General features: G+C 32.9%; 1 protein-coding gene across 1 annotated transcript in view; it reads left to right on the forward strand.

Annotated features, from left to right (window-relative positions):
- LOC143240442 (lysine-specific demethylase 5A-like) overlaps positions 1-23,310 on the forward strand; it is a 108,749-nt gene that overhangs the window by 32,265 nt on the left and 53,174 nt on the right. Inside the window, 9 exon segments of the mRNA XM_076482878.1 lie at positions 4,894-5,052; positions 5,396-5,515; positions 7,063-7,218; positions 7,414-7,506; positions 9,452-9,540; positions 10,938-11,100; positions 15,739-15,858; positions 17,766-17,960; positions 18,342-18,456. Of these exon segments, the coding sequence (XP_076338993.1) occupies positions 4,894-5,052; positions 5,396-5,515; positions 7,063-7,218; positions 7,414-7,506; positions 9,452-9,540; positions 10,938-11,100; positions 15,739-15,858; positions 17,766-17,960; positions 18,342-18,456 (1,210 nt within the window).

Here is a 23,310-nt window from a genome sequence, read left to right on the forward strand (position 1 = left end):
GTAGTGTTGTGTTTTGTAAGGTAATGTTTTGTTGTTACTAATGTGTCTATAATTAGTGAAAAAGTATATAATTTTATGTACTAAACCCTAACAAGATGGGTTTTTTCCCATGGTCACTGGTCAAAGACCATATCAGTATGTTTGTAGACACACATTTAAAATATTATTGTACTACTATTTTATGAATATCTGTCAATAAGTGTGATATCAAATTGTAGATTATAATTCATATTTTAGTATTATACATTTTCATAATTTAAAATTAAATATTAAAAACATTTGTAAATATCAATTTTTGTACGTCGAATGGTGTGTTAAATGCAGCATTGGTTCAGATTAGATGTTGATGAGCTAGAATATCAGATAAGTACCTCTTTTCTGTATTATGAGGTAGTAATATACTTATTAAATAAATCAAGGTGACCCAACCCACCTCTTTCATTTTTGAAAAATACTTGTTACATATTACTGCTTTCCCAAATGATGTGTGTCTAACCAACTGAAAGCTCAGATTATCCTCTTAGTGGTTTTCTCAGACTCAAGGAAGTATTTGCTTGGAAAACATTATTGTCATGCTAGATTCCAAGTAGTAAGGAAAGATTTTAATGAAATTTAAAAAATCACATTTATTAGACCCAACTACAGCTTTGTTTCTGAGCAACAAATGATTACAAAATTAGGAAGTAGAAGAGAATTGTTTTACATGAACTGTATATTTGCTGATTGATCTTTTAAGAAAAGTAACTGAATTTAATAACTTGTTTGTAAATAGTAATATATACATATATAATGTTTTATAATGAAAATGTGATTGTGTTTTACAAAGTACTACTGTACTAGAACAGTGCCAAGATAGATCAGTTTGTAAAGGCCAGCTTTATATTCTTTGATGCAGTAACATTAGTGCATATGCACTGTATCCTTGCAACTTCTGTAATGCTAGTCATGCATGCTGAAAGTTGAACAAAATAAGGAACATATATTGATGTATAATGTTATGAGATTTGAGTTATTTAAAACTAAATGATCTTGTTTTTCTGTCATGATTTGTGATAAATTTAGAATGAAAAAAACATAATGTGTATCTATTTCCTAATTTTTATGGTGGTTACAAGGTTGGTCAAATCAACCAAACCTGTACAGATATACAATAGTTAAAATAATAGGTAAGATATGAATTTTTTCAAATAAAAACATTTGGTAATTATCTGATGGTTATAAAGATTTTGCATGTGAAATTGAACAATTTTCTGACATTCAAGTATTTTTATTCTAAAAATCAAAATTGTTTTGTATGTTGGATAGTCAACATTGAAAGACATTATTTAAGAAATCTTAACATGTAATAAAAAATATATTTTGCATGCAAAAGTCTTGTAATTTTTACATATAATCTGCAAAATGTTTTGAAGATACACTTATTGTATTGAAAGTTATAACAAGCATAGAATAATTGAGGTCAGTTCCTGTTACTGAGCCAATAGCAAGAGAGTTAAAGTAAGATTTTGGTGATTGGATGTGAATTGTTGTTGTGCTTTGTAGCCTATATATATGATTTTTCTAAATCTAATTATTAATTATTTGCTATATTTTTACTTTATTTTCCATTATTAAATTCTAATTGTTAACTAGTTTATATCCTATATTTCGGCTGATAATCTGCTGTCATCTTCAAAGAAGCCATTAGAAATGCTTTCTGTGAAGACCATCACAGATGAATGATAGCACATCAACCTTTATGAAGGAGACTGAGGATTGAGTATTGGCTACTGTCATCACAAAAATAGACATTCTGAGGACTTTCTGGGAGATGGTACCAGAATAACAGCTGAAATATGGTTTTAAAACTAGCTGATAATTAGTATCTAGTAATATATAAGGCTAGTAACTAATTAATAGTTACGTAGGTGGTTGTTTTGGCCACTAATTACTGCAGCAAGTGATAATATTTTTTGCTTATGTTACATGTTTGTATTTGAATTGGTATCATGGGCTATTTAAAGGTATTTGTTCTGTAGATGCTTTTAATTCTAAATGGAGAGCAGTATTTTTCAAAGTAAGAATTTATTGACAACAGTCAGCCATCTTGACAAATATCACATATATATTAGACATTACTTCTCTTGTTTGTAATTCACTGTGCTTGAGTTATTCATTCATGACCAAGATGAATTTGATTAGAAGTTTAAGCCAGTTGAATAATATGAAAGCCATGAAGAACAAAATTTATATTTTCTAAAACGTTAACTTTTCTGTTTCTGAAGTTTTAAGTTTAACAATAATTGAAAGGTTGGTAATCCATTGAACAACTTCTGTCAAGTAATTTGCATATTTATTCAACAAGACTGTTCAACTGGTTTTATCATGAAAACTGCTTGTTTAGAAGTAAATTGTTTTCTTTCTGTTGTAAGAAAACAATGAGTGAAAGCGTTAAGGTAGATAGACAATTTCTAATGCTTATTCAACTGTCTTATTATATAAGGTTTTCATTGCACTGTATTTTTTCTAATAAGAATTACACTATGTTACACAAATTTTGTTATTGGATAGTATGTGTTATTTCTTAATTGCTTATGTTGTAAAAGTACAGAAAATGGCCATTATTCCCTTCAAATTTTGCTTTTGTAACCTGGATAATGAAATTTAGAAATTAACCTATTTTCTATGCAAAAACGGACAAATTTGCACATTTTCATTTACATAAGGGCTGAATAAAACAACATATGAATCAAGATTTACATGTATTTATACTAAAGTTATACAAAAAATGAACAGAAATGTTTAGAAGTAGGTAGTTTTTCAAGATTTGTGATTGTAATGTAAATCACTTTCACGTATCAGCCTCCAAATATAGTCTCTGGAGAATGCTTGAAGCTTCTTGATGCCATCTCTGATAAAATCGGATAGGTCTGTGTGTTCACTTAGGCAGCTAGAACTAAACTAAAGTGGTAAATGGTGAGTTTCTATATATATATTACTATGGAAAGAGGAAAGATCTATAAAATTCTAAAAGGTTCTTGAAAATTTTCATAAGTTCTACAACATTCTAGAAAGTTTGAGAAAATTCTCTATCAGCTACTCAGCACTGAATCTACTGGAATGTTCTGGAAAATGTGTAAATTTGAAAATTTCTTTACCCAGATCACAAAAGTAAAGTTTGAAGAGAAAAATAGGTATTTTCCATTTACTTTAGGCATAAGCAATTAGGAAATAACACTTTCTGCCCAGAAACAAGGCAAAAGTAAAACTTTTGTTACATAGTGTTATTCTTATATTTCTCATAATATCAGTATTTCTGATGTAGACTTAAATAGTTAAATTGTGAATAAAATAAATTATTAACTATTTGTGCCACTAAATCCATGATAATAAACATCACTATGTCATGAGCACAGTTTAATAGAGTATATGGTATAAAACGTGGAAATTACTCCCAAAGGTGAAATGAGAACAACATTTCAACTTTCTTAAATATGAAGATGACCTAAGAAGGTTGAAACATTCTGTATTTTATTTTAATTAAAATTTTAATACCCATATCAGCTGTCTTGAGATGTATTTTTACTTCAATTGGGTTTCTCTTCATCACAAAAGGTGAAATAAATGCAGTGTGTTAAACACCTTTTGTTTTTAATGCCATTATCACAAATACATACATTATTTGGTCATGTTGCAAGATGTGCACAGTCCAGTGACTTGAGATAGAACAAGTGGTAATACAAATATAATTTAGTGCAAATGAAGAATTTACATTACAAATTGTGATTTTTTTTTTTTTTTTTTGGCTGACAGCAGTTACTGTTGAGAATTTTGACCCTTGTAAAATGTTTTAAAGTAACTATATTTTTAAGAATGACTTTACAACAAATGGAAAATGTGTAGTGAACCACTTAATTTATTGAATGGCATTTTCGTTTCATAATTTAAATAAATAGATGAGCTTTCTGAGAAGTTTTGGGGACATTGTTATTATAGTTAGTTACAAATACAATGTTTTGACTCTTAAACCATAGCCGGCATCAATTGATGCTGTTACCTGTTTAACCCCTTAGCTGTGAAATGTGTCATGTGTTGCAGTTGTAAACTGACAAGAAATTGCAGAACATGCCATATGGTGTGTGTTAATTTTTGGTTTTTAGCAACAGCTTATGGAATGCACCCAGTTGATTACTAAACTTTGATTGGTTGATGATTTATTTCCCTACAATGTTTTAGAAGATTACCATACAAAAATGATCTTCACCTAAAAATTGTGAGTTACTGTTTACTTTTCAAAAACATTACATGCAGTTTTCTTATATATATATATATGTATTATATATATTAGAGAAAATAAATACAACTTAATAAAGTTTAAGTAAAATCATAAGGAAGGACTGCGTTAAAAACAGTACATCCAAACCTCTGGCTTATTATGCAACTTATTTTAACTCAAAAACGAGCTGAAACAAAAAAAAAAAATGCTGCATAAACTTTATATAGCCTGTTATTTTAACTCAAACAATCCCAAACTGTAAATCTTACTCTGGGATCTATTGAGTTGATACAGCATTTTTTGTTTCAACTTATTTTTGAATTAAAATAAAAAATTAGATATATATACTGAAATATTACACAATAAAAATGAAATGTATATATAAAGTATGAAATTCTGGGAAAAATTCTGCACTGTGGTGTCATTTTCAATGAAAACAACTCTGCAGCTAAGGGGGTAAAGGTTGGTAGAAAAGTAGCTCAGAATTTATGTGAATCATTTGATGTCATTACTTGGCCATCATGTAGATTAATTTTTTTTAATAGATTATTTAATTTTAGATCATAAATAGTACAGGAAGAAAGCATCAGAAGGTTCATAGTGTTTATGGTTTAAGATTTAGCTATGTAATTTTACAGATAGATCTCATTGTATGTCACGTGTGCGGACGAGGAGACGATGAAGCTAATATATTATTATGTGATGGATGTGATGACAGCTACCATAATTTCTGTCTTGTCCCACCTTTGCATGAAATACCTAAAGGAGACTGGAGATGCCCATGCTGTGTTGCTGAGGTAAGGCTCTGCTCTTACTGATGGTTGACTTTTTTGGTATTACGAATATCAAATATTACCAGTTTTGTTGGTTTAAAATTGCTGTATGGATAGGTTGACAGGTAGTAATATCTGTTTGTCTCTACTGTTTTTAAGAACATATCTTTTATATTGAAGTTGTTTATTAAATTACATCTTTTTGCTTGAATTTCTTGATTGAGTTGTCAGTGTTATGATATTATGGTGATGGATAAACAAAGAGAAATTATTTTAATAAAATATTATTTGTACAGAAATAAACTTAAAAAACTATGTTATAATTCCTTTCATAATATTAAAAGCTGAATTTTTCCTGTTGTTTTAGGAGGTGCAGAAACCCCAAGAAGCATTTGGGTTTGAGCAAGCTAAGAAAGAGTACACACTTCAAGAGTTTGGAGAAATGGCTGACCAGTTCAAATCAGATTACTTCAATATGTCACCTCATGTAAGGATGCTGTGTTATCGTAATTAACTTTGATTACTTTAATATGTCACTTCATGTTAGGATGCTGTGTTATCATAATTAACTTTGATTACTATAATATTTGGGTGATGAAGTAGTGGCAGACTGCCAACTTCTTTGTGAAGTGAGGGGATCAATTTTAATACCCTCCCCACTTTCTGTCAAAAAAAAAAAAAACTTTTCGTAGGGGAAAGTAATTACGTTTTTTCTTCATCTGTTCGTTCATTTATCTGAATCTGAACATTATTTGAGTTTTCATTCTAAAGAAATTTGAAACATGTGTTACATATAATAAATAGTAATTAGAATAGTGAAATAGTGGAAGGCCCGACTTTTAAACAGAAACAATAAATGTTGATGAGCCATCAACAAAGAAATGAAACTAGTATTGTATTCAAATAAGGTATTAGAAATAGTCTGTGGTTATAATCTTTAATATATTACTTTTATGATATTAAATATCTTTATTGATACTTCTTACTGGTGAATTTTGTTACCCTGCTTCCCTGACTACCATGTCAGTGTGGGGAGATACGTTATCATTAAAAAATAATTTTATTTATGGATTTCTTACAAGTTCATCCCATGTATCAAAATGTAATAGATAAAAATGAATACTAGTGTGAGTTGTATTATAAAACAAATTTAAATATTATAATAAGTAATTAGTAGGAGTCAGTTTAGGGAACTGTATAAGACACAGCCATTTAGTGATGGTTAACTGAAATAAAAATTTTAAATGCACAAAAAGTAATACTTTGTAAATACTTTTCAGCCACAAAAAATGCAAGTTTCTCCTACAAGTCAACTTTTTATTGTGTAGCAGCCTTCTGTTTGAAAGATTAATTTTTCTTTTACGAAATTTAATATTCTTTCTATTTTTGTGAGATTGTAGGGTAATATTCTTGTCATACTTTGTATCTGAAATGTTTTCTTAAATAGTTTCAAAGGATTATCTAAAGAAATTATTAGGTATCTCTAAAACTTTTGTAGGATGTTCTAAATTACTTTGCCAGATAATTGAGTGTTTATAGTATTTTTAGGGTTTTGTAAATATTATTTTATAAATTTTATTTAGGAACCCATGTCCTCATGGGAGAATTTAAAAAATATTAACATTCTTCTGTTTTAAATCTATTTTGTCACCAAAACCTTTTTAAGTTTACTATGTTGACCATGAGTACACAGAATTTGTGAGACGAACTTGAAGGTCAGAACTGAAGACCTGAAGGATGTATGCTATTTAATATCATGCAGTGAAGAAGTATTGAAGGAGATGTAAAAGTTTTTTGTTTTTTTTTTAAATTTGTAAGGATCAAGTAATTAGATGTTTAACATACAATCTTCATGCTTGAAAAACTTGTTTTACAATCATTTATTTTTGTCACAGCTGAAGGGTCTTTGTTTATGGTTGATGACAAATTTTAGGAAGGCAATAAAGAAATAAACACTTTTTTTTTATAGGTAGGGGTTGACTTATGTGGGGCTGTTACAGAAGCAAATACCTCAAAGAAAAATTTTTCTTTCAGTTGGTTCCCACTTCATTGGTTGAAAAAGAGTTTTGGCGATTAGTAAGAGCTGTAAATGAAGATGTGTGTGTTGAATATGGTGCTGATATTCATACCTTGGAGCATGGTTCAGGATTTCCTACAAAAACAAACAAGTGTGCTTTACCAGGAGAAGAGGTGATTTTATTTTGTTTTGACAGAAACGTACGAATAGGGTTTGAACTTGTGTGTGAACTTTCATTTTGTCTATAAAAACCACAAGTAAAATAAGCAATTGCTCATCATTGTACAGACTGCTTATCAGCTTTTTTTTATTATTATTATTTATTCTGTTACTTTATTTATTTGTTTATAGATCTGTTTATTTTCCAGGAATATATTAATTCTGGCTGGAACCTCAACAACCTTCCCATTTTAGAAAACTCTGTTTTGAAGCACATTAATGCTGATATCAATGGAATGAAGGTAATTATTGTAACTTTTTTGTAATTTGTTTGCTACCATGTACTTTTCATTTAAAGTATACAGTAAGTGTGCCTATGGTATTGTTCAATTTCTTTTGAAATTTTGTAAATATTCATTGTACATAAACCTGAAAGAGAAGCAAGCTGCTATTGAATATTCATCTTCATGGAGGAATTGTTGAAGTCCATCATTCATGTCATCTTTTTATTTTGTAGAAGTTATTTAATAAGAATTAATTTTTTTAAAATAAATAAATTAATTTACTAGTTGAAGATTTTTCATGTAAATAATACAAATAATATTTACTGTTTTTGTTACTAATTTATGCATATATGTTACTTTCATTGCTATGGTCACAACAATAATGATTAACTTCGTTATCCCTGTAGTTCCTGCATCATGTGCTATCTGAAGAATATTTTTTTGAAAACTGCTTTGCATACTCACACAGAATTTAGTGTTTTGATCAATGAAAGACGTGCTTGTACAGTACATTAGGATTTCATTTTACAATCAAAGTATTTAAGATGTAGAATAAATTTAATAAATAGTCACTAAATGCAAGAATGTCGACTGATTTTAATTTACAAATTCCTTATCAATAATTTTAGTGAAGGAATCTGTTATATTTTAGTGTATGGTACAAAATGTAGCAGGTCTATCTCATGAAATTTATTTAAAAGAAAGTTGTTTTTTTGCATGCTAAAAGTAATAGATGCAATACTTTAGTTTCATGTGAAAACATGCATTTGTAATCTCTTTTTGTTTTCAATATTTATTTCCAAACATCAAGTTTCTTATTATATGGTTGCATATTAAATTTTTTTGCTGTGTCGTTGATGAAAGATTTAGACCTTATATTGGTCATAGTACGATAATAAAAAGGCTGACTAGTTGTATGTGAATTCCAAATGCTCGTAACACCTTACAGTACTCTATTCATCTTCTGCACCCATGTTTAACTAGTGTGAAACACCTCCCTACTGTACTTAATTTATGATCAAAACAAACTGCATATGTAGATCAGAACTAAATCAGTAATGGACACAACTAGGTTAAAATAAAGTGTAGATAACACTTAAGGAACAAGTTTACCTCTTAAATTCAATATCTTTATATAAAAGAAACATTCATACAACATATCTTATAAAGGAAAATCCAACTTTCTTCAGGACATAAGATTTCAGCAACATTCAGAATTATTACAATTTATCATCTTTAGATCAGTAAACTTCCTCAGTTCTTCTTTTGAAATAAGTTCTAATGTTGATACTTGTTCTTTAACAGAAACTCGAAACTGACTTGTTTTTTATGATGAAACAGTAAAGCACGTATGATGATACATGATTCGACCAATCTCCATTGTTTGAACTTTTCCTATTATTTTGAGGATTGAACGGTTTTTAAAGTTACATGTTTTAGACTGTAAATTTTATTTCAAATAGTCTGTTTTTCAGAAGATGTCTTGTTTTTACAGAGTTTATTTTAGCAAGAGCATGTAGTACTTATTGACTTAACACAGGTTGCTGCTGCTTTATTTTTAGGTTAGTATTTATGAAAATACTTTAACTGTAATTTCATGAAGATTCTTGTTTGTTTACTCACATATTTTAATCTCTGAAATATGAAATGCTTCTAATAATAAAACTTTGGAGCATAATTTTGTCTTCTGAGATCCATTTTGTATCTTTGGTAAAGAATGATAAGTGATAAGGATTCTTGTCTTGGAAAGTAGGTTTACTTTACACTACTAAACAAAAGATGAATACATTTGAGAAGGAAACATCAATTACATCATTGTAAATAAAACAAACAAGTGTAAATGTTTGAGGTTCATCATCAAGGATAATTTATTTTCTAACATTAATGATTCATAAACTGTGAAGAAGTGTCAGCATTTATTTTAATGCTTTATATAACTTTTGAAAATGCTTTGATTCAACAGATTCCATGGGTCTATGTGGGGATGTGTTTTTCTACTTTTTGTTGGCACAATGAGGATCATTGGAGCTATTCAATTAACTATCTTCATTGGTAAGAAACAAAATTAGTGAAATCTACCATTTTGGTAAAAATCTCTAAGTGTGGTTGGAGACTAGACATCAAGAGTTCAAGAATGTTCTTCAAAACATACAGGACATCTAGGGGTCAAGAATGTTATTTAAAACATACAGAACATCTAGGGGTCAAGAGTGTTATTTAAAACATACAGAACATTTAGGGGTCAAGAGTGTTATTTAAAACATACAAGGGGTCAAAAACATTCTTTAAAACGTATAGGACATCAAGCATATTTTTTAAAAGTTATTCAATATATAGATGGCTTATATAAAAACCAACAATACACAGTTTTTGAGGTCACCAGTGTTTCTTTCTTCTGAGTTAATAAATTTTATCTCACATGATTTGTATGATATTATTTGATTGCATCTTGCTTATATTTTGTTAAATCTTGAACTTACCTAAATCAGAATCAATGTTTTAACCAAAAAAATGCTGAGTAATATTGATTTGTATAATAATATATGAATTCTATTTTGTCATAAATTCCCATCTTATTAAATAGTCCAAAATAAAGAGAAACCTAAAAACACAAGGTGTATCACTTTTAAATGATTGAATGCTTACATGATATTGTCATGATGATGAAACAAGACAGAAGTGAAAACAATGTCTTAACTTTTAGATTTTATTTCAAGCAGTTTGATGAGTAACCGTTCTTTCTATAGGCTTCATGTCAAAATTATAGAATATTTTTATAGCATGGTTATCCAAAATATTATTGAAATATAATAATGTTGGTTAATTTTATTTTGTGCAATAGTGCCAGTGAATTAATGATAATCTTAATGTTACCCCCCTTGTTGTTTCAGTAGAATATTACTATTGGAGATTGTATATCTGCAATTTGTGGGCTTTATAACTGTGCTTTACATTTAACTTTTGTCATATTACTTTAGTAAATTTATGTTTATGTTTGGGTAAAGTTTCTACATTTTGTAAAATAATTTTATATTTTAAACGATTGAATAAGTCACAGTTCAGTAACTGAAGGTTAAAATCTGTAAGGTTATACAAATTCTTACAAACTAGGCAACATTTAAAATGTTACTCTTATTTTAACTTTAAATGATTGATCTTAAAATGTTGCATCACCAAATTATACATTGTGAGGTCCTGTTAAAGTATTCTTTCCTTTTTGTGAAACTGTTATTGTATATAGATTTTTATGAATTGTATTTTTGATTTTGGATGGTTTTGAAGACAGTCTACAGTTAAAAAGTAAAAGGGTTAAAATTTAAATTTATCTTATGAGTCTAGACCTTTTTTTGCATCTTCTATTCTTTTGAAAATCTTTTATTTTAGTTGATATTAAATTGAATGTAATAAATACATCTCTTACAACACCCATGGTTTGATTTTGAAACCAGGGGAGAACCAAAGACGTGGTACGGTGTACCAGGAGATAAAGCTGAAGATTTTGAAAATGCTATGAAAAGTGCTGCTCCTGAATTATTTGAAACTCAACCAGATCTACTGCACCAACTTGTTACTATAATGAACCCAAACATTCTCATGGCTTCAAAGGTTCCTGTAAGTTTTACTAAATGAAATTGTTATGCTTACATTCTGTGGATCCAGTGTTGTCAGGTGGAGGCTTGTTACCCTATTATGAGTATAGTTAGGTGCAGATATTTGTCAGTTAATTGAGAAAGAAAAGATATTAAATCTAGTAATTTATGATAAGTAGCAGTATTAAGCTGGATCTAATATATTTGAACATAAGAATTGTTTATTTGAGAATTTGGATGTTGGAAATTGTAATGATTATTTCCTGTACACTATTTACTTATAACCTCATCATGTTTTTAGCATTGATGAGTTCAACTGGAAAAAAAACCTATGTCGTATTTTCTGAGTTCACATGATACTCAGCTTTTAACGCTTCTTACACAGAAACTGTTTATTGTAGTGTTGTGACTATCCTAAGGGTCCTGGTATAATGGATCAAAAATGTGTATCTACATATTTATCTACCTCCCTATACTTCTATTTGTTGTATATATTCTCCTGGCTGTTTACAGTTACTCTTATGTATTCAATAATTTTCCAAATGTTAGCCACTAAAAGTTAAATTTCTAAATACTTACAGTTCAGTTGCACCAGAAGTTTCAAACTGTTATTTTAATATGGACATGGCCTACCTGTCTATATAGCAAATATATTTACCCTCACCACTGGATGGGGGGTGTATTACAATTGTATCTGTTTGTGTTGCTATATGTGAATCTCAAAAACTAATACATTGATGTACATGAAAATTATTCACAAGATGGGTAGTCAGTATGGGACAATTCTCCCTGTATTTTGTTTTTATCTGGGTTCTGGATCAAATTGAAGTATTTATTATGGAGATATAGGGCATTTTTGCAGTTTTGGGTCAATGCTGTAAAGTATGATTGGCTTTGTACCAAACTTTCTAGACTCTCAAAGGTTGAGTCTCCTTAACATACTACAGAAAATGATCTGGATAGCTGAGCATTCTGAATCTGAGAAGGATTTCTGACTTTTTTGAAGGCAGAATTTGACATTATCCTATATAAGCATGCAATCTCTCTGATTGATTGTGCTTATCTGTATAGCTGTTTAAGAACCAAATATTAATTGTTACAAGTACAGAAATGTTGTTAATTTTTTAGGATATAACTGTATTACTAATTATTTGCGATAGTGTGTTAAATTTGGAGTTTTAGGCATTAGGTAAAGACCAAATGCTGGATAGAATGAAATCCTGAAATGTCTATATTTAATACTGATTTTTTATATCTGCTTTCAAAACCCTTGGGAAATACTTTAAGTACTTGAAGTCGGATCATATAATTTTATATTAGTTGAGGGTTGTAATCTTTATATCAAATTTATTGGTATTTACAGATAATTTTTTGTTATCTGTATGTATACTGTGCTACCAAAAATATCCAACCTCATCGAATAAGAGATCTGTCCTTATTCAATTTGCACGTGTACTTTATGTTGTACTGAGGTGTGGAAGTCACAAAGGTCAGCAGCTACCATAGACAGTGAGTTTGAAGAAAGGTGACTGAATTGTGAGATTAATAAATTTTCAGTTGCCACAGCCAACCAGTTCAAGTGAAGATGACACAAACTCATGGATCTCCAAACAAGGATCTGTTTTTTGAATACAACAGTAGAGATTTAAATGTCCAAGATATTTCGGCTCATTTGCTTTTACCCATATCCAGTGTGAGTAATGTCCTTAAGAAATAAAAGGCCACTGGTCATGATAATATGGAACTTTGGCCTAGCTGCTCAAAATTAGTGACTTCTTGATCCATTTGAGCTTAGAAACATGATGTAACATTCAAGCTTACATCTGGTATTAAATTTGTTGCACAAGGATCAAATGAGAGCTTAGAGATTAGGACTGCATGTTATCACACATGTTGTATTTAGGAAGTTTCAAGAACTTATGAGTGAAAGCAAGGAAGAATACATAATATGTTAACTATACTGTATCTAGTGCCAAATATCCTTTTACACAACACCAGGGCACATCAGTCAGGTCAGGATAAGGTACAGCATGGCTGTGATGATACTTATGTTATCAAATTGTGTGAACAAGAACTGTTACTGTGTGAACTATGTTAAGTTGAAGTGTATTTTTTACAATTAGGTAAGAATTAACTACTTTTTAATGTTAAAATTTTGAAAAGGGGGTTAATTTTGATTGAAGGCTGCTCCTGATAGAATCTACTAGATATGGTTTGGAAGGTAACTCAGTGGGTGTAAATTAAAAGTTACATAAACGAAGTAGAATTTTAGTGTATAATTGCACTACTATGAAAGAAAAGAGGTCACGAGCTATTGAAAATGTCGAAAATCAATGTGTTAAATACTTGTGCTTGCTCATTTGGTATCTACTGTACCAAAGATAATTTCACAGTATAGGCTTTTGATATTACAATGCATTAGCTGGAAGTACTGTGGACAAATGCTTACTTGTTAGGGTTATGGAAAAGCTTATGTTTCAGTGTAATTCACAGTGGCTTTGTTATTCCTGTATGATTGCCACCTTTGTGAGTTTTGTAGGTTTGGGTACTTTCGAAAACCTAGGACACACTGCTTCCAATAATATTTGTCACTTTTTAAAAACAATTAAAACTAGAAATATGAAGATCATAACCTTTGTGAAGTAATGAGTGTTTTTTATTTGTTTATTTTAAAAGTGGTTTAATAAAGATGTAGAGAGAGAATCGGGTGAACAATTTAACCATGACTGTATGTCAAGTGTAAAGTATTATAGTGTTTGTGTTATGGTGTGGCATTTTTGTAATATTGTAAATCAGGCATGCAATATATCTATACAGCTTTTTACAGATCTAGTTGTCTCTGGAAATCAATATATACTCTTCAAGAAAAGAAACGCAAAAGAGATATTTTTTTATTTTAAAAATAAATATATGTAATAACGTTACAAGCTCAGAGTACGTGATGTTACACATGTTAAGGCACTGATTGTCAGACCAAAATGACAATAAAAGTTGTGCACTCTGAAAACGGAGTAAAAAAAACATCGGATTTTTCGCCAAAATGCATTCGTGTCCAATAAATTTGTTTGAGAAATCTGCATGTTCTGCAAGTGCAACATGTGCAAAATCCCTCTAAAAGTGACGGGTTCTCGGTTTCCTTAGCTCAGTGTTAAGCCACCAACACGCAATACAGTGACGCTAAACTGACTGAAGCACAACGCAACAACGTCATTGGTCGCTTAGAAGCAGGCGAATCTCGATCAGATGTTGCCAGAGCTGTGAATGTCCACCCAAGCACCATCACAAGGCTATGGAATCGTCACCAACAACATAGATCAACTCGTGACTGTCCACGATCTGGCAGACCTCGTGTGACCATGCCCGCACAAGATCACTACATCTGGTTATGTCACCTTTGGGATAGGACCACCACTGCAACATCTACTGCCTCAACCATATAAGGGCTGCGTAGGATTTCTGATCAGACCGTACGCAACTGTCTACGAGATTCTTAGGCCCCATGTGCAACCCATCATGGTGAACGTCAACGACGTTTTTCAACATGACAACGCCCGTCCTCGCACAGCCCGACTTACCACTGTCTTCTTGAGACACCACAACATCAACATTCTTCCCTGGCCCTCCAGATCACCAGATGTAAACCCCATCGAACATCTTTGGGAAGAGTTGGACCGACGTCTGCGATGGCGACAACCTCAACCACAGACTCTACCTCAGCTTGCAGCAGTTTTGCAGGCTGAGTGGACAGCCATTCCACAGGATGTGATTCGTCATCTCATCACTTCCATGGGCAGGAGATGCCAAGCAGTTCTTGATGCTCACGGGGGGCATACTCGTTATTGACGTTGAGTGACATTAAACTTCACCTAGTGTTGGACCTACGTCTGCGACGGCGACAACCTCAACCTCGGACTCTACCTCAGCTTGCAGCAGCTCTGCAGGCTGAGTGGACAGCCATTCCACAGGATGTGATTCATCATCTCATCACTTCCATGGGCAGGAGATGCCAAGCAGTTATTGATGCTCACGGGGGGCATACTCATTATTGACGTTGAGTGACGTTAAACTTCAACTAGTAAGTATGGACTTCGCCTTTGCAGACTTTGGATGTTCAGCAGTGAATGTGCAAAGTTTCACACATGTCATACAGAACTACCCAGAATAAACTTTTTAACAATTTGTCTCAAATTTTGCCTTTTGTGTTTCTTTTTTTGAAGAGTATATAAATGAACACATTCTAGGTGCAGTATATTTGTTTTTTTGTGAGGAGGCTAATGTGTTTTGATGGGATAATGCTTCGTGGCTTGAAATATGAACGACTTGTTATGGTTACAAAATAACTATTAGCTTGTTCAGAGCCTGAACCTAGTTACTTTGGAATCAACAGAATGTTAGACTACAAACTCTTAGTGATCATAAAATAGCAGAGCTTTTGAAACATAGAAATCAGATGTATCAGACATCTGGCAGAAAATTGCTGCAGTTGAAACAGATACTTGTACCAAAGGTGTTGCTAAACCATAAGAGGTGACTATACATCAGTGTATAGGTGCTGAATAGTGGAAAGTATTTAGAAACATTGTAGTTATTTATTGAAACACAAATGTTTTAATGAATTTATTTTACACTTATAGTTTTTTTGTATTATTTGTTTACTCAGATTTATAGGATGGATCAGCAAGCTGGAGAGTTTATGCTCACCTTCCCACGGTCCTATCATGCTGGATTTAATCAAGGATATAATTTTGCAGAAGCTGTGAACTTTTGTCCAGCTGACTGGGTGAGTTTCTTATCACTTAACAGTTTAAATATGTGTAGAAGATGAAAAACACGATACATTGCAGTTTTTTATATTAAAGAAGCATGATTTACCCTGTATTGTGGCTTCTTCCGCTATGGGTCACAGGTTTGGTGACTTGCTTTCAAAGTTTTATTGAACAACTATATGATGAATTTATATCAACAAGTTTGGAGTTAAATTGTAGATTATAATTCAAACTTTAATATTATATATGAGTTAATTTCTTAATTTAAAAGTAGATGTATAGGAATAAAACAGTTCAATGTCACTTTTTGTGTGTCATGGGATGTTGAATGCAGCACTTGTTCAAATTAGATGTTTGTGGTGTGAAAATACTAGGTATATAGTTTTTTACAAATTAGGAACTCAAATTACCAGTACTGACCAGTTGTGATATAAAATAAGAACCTTATACTTTCATTTTGCTGAGATATGGCACGTGTACTTATTAGCACCTTGTGTACACTTGCTTCAATATAGGACACGTGAATCACTAACTGACAACTTGAAATGTCCCCCTAGTGGTTTCCTCAGCTATCTTGATGTATTAGAAGGCAACCAATCTTCTCACAATTTTGTATTTTTTACACCTAAATACAGCTTGTATACTAAACTTGATAAATTGTAGTGGAATTCTGTGGTATTAGTATAGTAATTTATGATTTTTTTGTTATTTACTTGTTTGTATAAAACCTAAAAAAAACATTTATTTCATATCCTCTACATGCAAGATTTTAAAAGCTTTAGCAATTTTGTTCAAGCAGCAAATGAATATGAAGGTCATAGCTGGAACAGATAAATGTTTGCTTTTTTTTCCAATTCGATGTTTTAAGAGAAATAAGTTTCACAACTTGTTTCTAAATGGTAGTAATCTGTTTACATATATAAAGTATAATAAATGGGAGTGTATAATACAGAATATTAGTCTACTAAAGCACAGTCAAGACAAGGTCACTTTCTAGAGGTCAATTTTATATTATTGAATGCAGTAACATGAGTGCATGTGTTTTGCATCATTGTAATTTCTGTATTGCCAGTTAGGCACTGCTGAAATTCCACTATAATAAAATGATAAATATATCTAAATGTACACTGTCATCAGATTTAAGCTATTTAGTCTAAACATTTTTGTTTTTGTTAGATTATCTTATCTTTCTGGAATGAAAGAAGCATAATTTACACTTCTTTCCTAACTTTTTGTGGTGGTTATGAGATTGACCAATCTTATTAAACCAATAGATTCATTTGTTAAAATAACAGGTAAAATACAAAGTTTTTTCTTAAGAAATGTTTAATAAATAATTGGATGTTATAAAGATTTTATATCTGAAATTTGAAAGCTTTCTTAAAATGATATTTGCTTTGCATTTTGGATAGGTAAGATGCAGAAAGAAAGGAAAGGCATGAGAAGAACATTGCTTAAGAAACTATAATAAGGCTTAATAGAAAATCTGATGTGTTGCATATGAAAGCATTGTTATATTTACTGATAATCTGTCAAATTTCATTAACCTATGCTTGTTAATTTAAAAGTATATCATGAAAACTATAACAAGTACATAATGGTTACGAGGTCAGTCCCATGGACTAAGCCCATGCCAGGAGGATCAGTGATTAACACTATTCTCTGCCAGTATCTGTAAGCACTATGCACCTCAGGCTTATGTATGACATGTTGTTGGATTAGGCTTAAGAAACTATTAGGAATTTTTTTAAACTGCTTTCATGTGTTTCAATAGTTGATGTGTTTTCAGTTTCAGCATAATATCCTATAGAACTATTGAATTGAAAGCTGTGAAGCTCAAGCAGTATCCACTTCATTGAGATTTTAATTGTTACTCTGGCTCATAATTGTTTCTATAAAAATGTATTTTTAACTTTCACAGCTGTCGATTGGACGTGAATGTATCTCCCATTATAGTCTTCTGCATCGTTTTTGTGTGTTTTCTCACGATGAACTAGTTTGTAAGATGGCAGCAGATCCTGACAGTTTAGAAATAAGTATCGCTACTGCCACTTTCCAGGATATGAAGGAGATGGTAGAAAGTGAGAAGGAGCTGAGAAAGTATCTTCTTGAATGGGTGGGTTTTCTTTGGAAGAAACAGTTTGTAGAAAACATAATACACATAATGATTTTTAAAATTAACCATTTGTAGTGCAATGTCCAAAAATGTGACTATTTATTAAAATTGTGTGTTTATTGATTATTTTAAAAATAAAACAATATTAATAAGTAAACATTGTTTTTAAGTTATGTTTCATTGAATTTTTGTAATGTGAACTGTTATCTTGTTTGCACACACATAAATATTAATGTTATAATGCATTTTCTTTTATAATGACATATGAAAAAAACGATTGAAACACTTCAATGAACAAGTGAATGTTTGATTAAATGAGAGAAATATTGTAAGGATAAGGATGAACATGCTAAAAATTTACTGAAAAATTTCACTTGTCAGGGTGTGACCGAAGCAGATCGTGAGACATTTGAACTTCTCGCAGATGATGAACGTCAGTGTGATTTCTGTAAAACCACATGTTTCCTCTCTGCTGTTACCTGTTCATGTGATAGTAGTAAGTTCTGAATTTGGATAATCTTTCGTGCGTGCATTTGAACTTCTTGCAGTTAATATTGCTGTGTATTTGGAGAAACTTATCAAAGCAGATGCACTTTACTAATTATGTGTTAGTGTTCTTGAAGAATAAATCAAAGCTTTAACATTCATATAATGTATTGGCTTAATAGAAGTATTTATTTCTTTTGGTTATCTCTTCTTAATATTGAATTATCTTTTCCTCTTTAAATAACCATCAGGATAGAGATAAAGCAGATATGTCTGAAAGTGGGGGTACAAACGGTTGTTTTGGTTTTGATAAGAAATTGTTATTGACTTTAGTAAGTTCACATGTAGATAAATCTCTTGCAGACACAAATTTCCAACAGCATGATAGTGTATTAATAAAATATGTAAGTTGAAAGACATAGTTACTTTAAAGTTTTTGAAGTACTCAAAATTAAACATGCTTGCTAAATGTGGTATTATGTATATTACTTTTAATAGGAGAAAACTACAGTCATGAACACACAATTTTCTCTCTGAATTTTTCCTTCTAAGTGGTTCAACAGTACTGGGACCACTAATTTTACTAACTGACTCTGACCAGTTCATTTGACCATCAGCTGAGCTCTCTGTTTACCAAGAAACTTAATTTTATTTTGCTCAGTAAAACACTGTTTGAAATGACATGTACGTACTACACAGTATCTAGCTGTAGTGTATCTCAGAATGGCTTGTATGGGTATTAACACTTTTTCTTAACCTGAAGATGACCTAGGAAGGTTGAAATGCCGTTCTCTTCTTATCAATGAAACTGTTAATACCCATACCAGCCGTTCTGAGATACATTTTTATTTCGAGTGGGTTTCTCGTCATCAAGAATATTTAGCTGTAATGATTTTCCGATTTAGCTATTCAGAACCGATTTGCTGTCTAGATTCTCTAGCTTTTGCTGTAACAATAGTATTTTGAATCTCATAAATTTCATACTCAGAATGGTAAGTCAAGCTCTGAAACACACCTTCCCTCCCTCACACCTTAGCTAAATCCTGATGAAAAAGGTTTGTTTTTCTTTGTTCATCTCAACATTGGTATTAATTCTATCTCACTTCAAATTTTTTGCCCTACTCTATTGTCCCTGGTGGTTTTAGTCTTGTGACTCTTTTTCTCCTACATTAATTGTGCCATCTTTACCCAATCCATATGTAAGATCTCAGTCATTCTTTTTTATTCACTTTTTCTGTATGACAAAAATGATAAAGATGGTCTTACATGTTTATTGTTGGTTTCTCTTCAGTGTTATTATTACATTTGCAACACTTGGTATTGAATTATTTTAGATAATTTCATGGGGCTTGAATTTATTGTTTACTTTCTTGTTCTTATAAAGAAAAAATAATTTGAATATGGAAGCTCATATTCACATTTCAAACACAGCCACTTGTTGCTCTTCCTTTACTACCTAACAGGTGTAGGGGAGAGGGTCACCTTTCACAGAGGTTAGACATTTTACTTCCTATATGGGGCTTTAGACAAGATGGTACTATTCGTCTTAAACAGTTTGTTTTTCAAAACTTGTCTGTCACATATAACAGTTTTTCCAATTTTTTATCATCTTTGTAACTGTTGTCTGATGCCTGTTATAGGTCCTTTTCTCAAGTTTTGGAAGATCTTAATGATGTATTGATTTCCACTTTGGTTAGGTTTTAGGCTTTTGCTTTCTTCTTTGTATCTTGGTTGTTGTTTTTTTTTTTTTGCTGAGTTTGTTTGGAGATAGATGCCTTACTAGAGGGAGTTCTTCATCCTGCATTGACCTTAGGGATCTTGGAGAATCTCCTTTTCTCTTAGTTTTGTAGGAATTCCTGTATCAGTGGAATCTCGGGAAGATGGGGCCTGTCTTCATTCTTCATTTTCTACACTGGCTTTGTGACTGTTCCAAAGTTCTTTTACTGGATGGTTTGCTGCATCTCATTTTTATCCTTCCAAACCTCCTGCTTCAGCACCATGATCCACTGGAACACAATGGTGATTTTGACTTTACCAGTGGGGGTTTTTCTCCAAAACGGAGTGCAGATTTCAGTGTTGGTAAGGTCTCATCTCAGACAGTTTGTGTCTGTATGGAAGATGTTTACCACAGATTGGTAGGTCATTTAACTTTTCAGTGTGGGATTGGACTTTCATTTTATGTCTCCTCCTCCTTTGTCTTTCATACTTGTTGGCTTTTCATCCTCCAAAGACTCTTTTACACCCACTCGTCGAGCACAAGCCGTCCCCAGTCATCTGTATAGAGGTCATAATTCTTGTTGCCTTTTCTCTCGAGGTCTTTTATTCTCAGCTATTTTTAGTACTGAAAAAATAGGCAAGCAATGACAAGTCATAGACCTTTCTCATCTCCATCTCTTCTTCAACCTCCTCAGTTTACAATGGAGTTTTTTTTTTCCTTTAGTGGGTTATTTTATTTAACTATAGAGGACAAAATTTGAAGTCATGGATGCCTACTTTCATATCCCAGTCGCTGAGTCTTCAAGGTGTTATCTCTGTTTCATGCACAACAACCAGATTCTTCAGTTTTGTGCTCTACCACTTGGCTTGCTTCTGCTCTATCTCGTTTTTGCCAGACATTTGGAGCTTTTCCATGCTATCTTTGCTCCCTCAGCATTCACATTCACCATTACATAGATAAATAGCTTCTTTTTAACCCCTGTCGGTGTGGATTCCTGTACGTGGTGAGGGGACCTCCCAGGGAAGGTTCTGTTCTATCTGGTTACCTTCTCTGGGATCTAAACATCCACCCACGTGTTTGCCATGCGTGGCGACCTGTGAAGGGGAGGAGAGGATCCTCGTGGTTGAGGAGTCCAACCCTAACACACCATTTTGGCCTCGAATTCCTGTAGATGGGCAGCCTTTGGGTGGCCCCCCTTGGGTCAATCGGCTGGTCCACTTGGGCTAGAGTCAACCAAGTACCAGTGTTGGAAGTTCTCAACGGGTGTTGTGGACATTGTGTCTGATACTGGTGTTTGGGTATAGTGCTCACGAAACCCTGGCGTTGCTGCATTGTCCTTGCATGACTTTGTAGTGCGTCCCCTTGTAGGGCTCCATGGTGGGTGGGGTCAGTGGGTACCGAAATTTTTTCTTGTTCTTATGGATCCTCCAAAAAATTTAAATAAAATTGTAAAAAACAGTCAATGGTTAGCGACCACGCCTTGAATACTCAGAACAGCAATCTTCAACATCAGTAACACACGCACCTCATTTTCTTATATTACATTCTCTTTCGAAAAACCTTTAGGGCAAATGTCCCCTTTTTTTTATTCAAAAGGGACTAGAGGGACTTGCTGGCTCTCCAAAGTCAGTAAAGAAACTTCGATCTGGTGACATATTGGTTGAAACATCCACATCCCAACACAGTGAACTCCTCTTGAATTCAAAGGCAATTGGGGATATACCTATTGAGGTTACACCCCATGCTACCTTCATGAGGAGTTATTGTTGAAAGGGATTTGAAGAACGTTCCCGAGTCGGAGATTCTCGCTGGTCTCTCCACTCAAGGAGTTTCTACAGTGAGGCGCATCTCCACTCACAAAGATGGAGTTACACTGCCAACAGATACCCTCGTTTTAACATTTACTTCACCACGTGCACCTGCCACCATCAAGGCAGGTTATCTCATTTGCAGGGTTTATCCATACATACCAAACCCTCTTCGATGTTTCCAATGTCAGAGATTCGGCCATTCAAAGACATCTTGTCGTGGTTCCCTGACATGTGCTCGTTGTGGAGGCAAGGACCACGATGCCTATGACTGTGACATGAACCCACGTTGCGTAAACTGCAATGGTTCTCACCCCTCTTACTTTCATTCTTGCCCAAAATGGTTGGAGGAAAAAGAGGTGCAGCGTTTGAAAACGACACATAACATCAGTTATCCTGAGGCTCGGAAATTGCTGTCCACAACTCCATCTCGGACATATGCTGCTGCACTTCATTCCACAACTACAGTGGGAGTGCAGACAGATCTCTCTGTGCCTCCAAGAGAATCGTTTTCAAAACAAATGAAAAGCCTTTTGATCTCCGTGGTTAAAAAGGTTGATGAATCGACTTCCACACCCATCTCTGTTCCTCCCATACCTTCCAACAAACCTCAAGATCCACGTTTTTCAGTTTCAAATACAGGCATTTCTTCTGATACATCTTTTCTCCCACCACAAGAGACAAAACAATTATTCGTTCAAGCGTCCTCAGTCACTGGATTCCCCTTCCAATAACAAAAACCTACCCACCCGACCCAGAGCAGGATCCATGGAGGTTGATAGACCTCCTCCGACTAAAGACAGTAAAGAAAAAAGACGTGGTCATAAACCGAAGGGTTCTCCAGCCACTTCACCTACCCGTTCTTAAAAATGGCCACCTTGATACAATGGAACTGTCGAGGTTTACGTTCTAATCTGGATGATATCAAAACGCTGATTGCTTCCTACCATCCTGTTTGTCTTTCTTTACAAGAAACATTTCTCAAAACTGCTGATACTGTCTCCATTCGGCAGTTTTCTCTGTACAGAAATGACAGGTTGTGTTATGGTCGAGTACATGGAGGGGTGGCACTGTTGGTTGATCAACACGTGCCCACCCTGTCTTTGTCACTCAACACACCCTTGGAGGCTGTAGCCATCCGTGTTTCCTTGGGTCATACCATCACTGTTTGTTCTCTGTACCTGTCCCCTGGAGAGACATATGATCAATCAGAGATTGATGCTCTCGTCGAACAGTTGCCATCTCCATTTCTAATCCTAGGGGGATTTTAATGGACATCATCCCTTATGGGGAAGTGTTATTATTGATGGGAGGGGTCGATCTGTAGAGCGGATGCTCT

This window comes from Tachypleus tridentatus, chromosome 13, assembly GCF_004210375.1.
Source record: "Tachypleus tridentatus isolate NWPU-2018 chromosome 13, ASM421037v1, whole genome shotgun sequence".
NCBI lineage: Eukaryota > Metazoa > Arthropoda > Merostomata > Xiphosura > Limulidae > Tachypleus > Tachypleus tridentatus.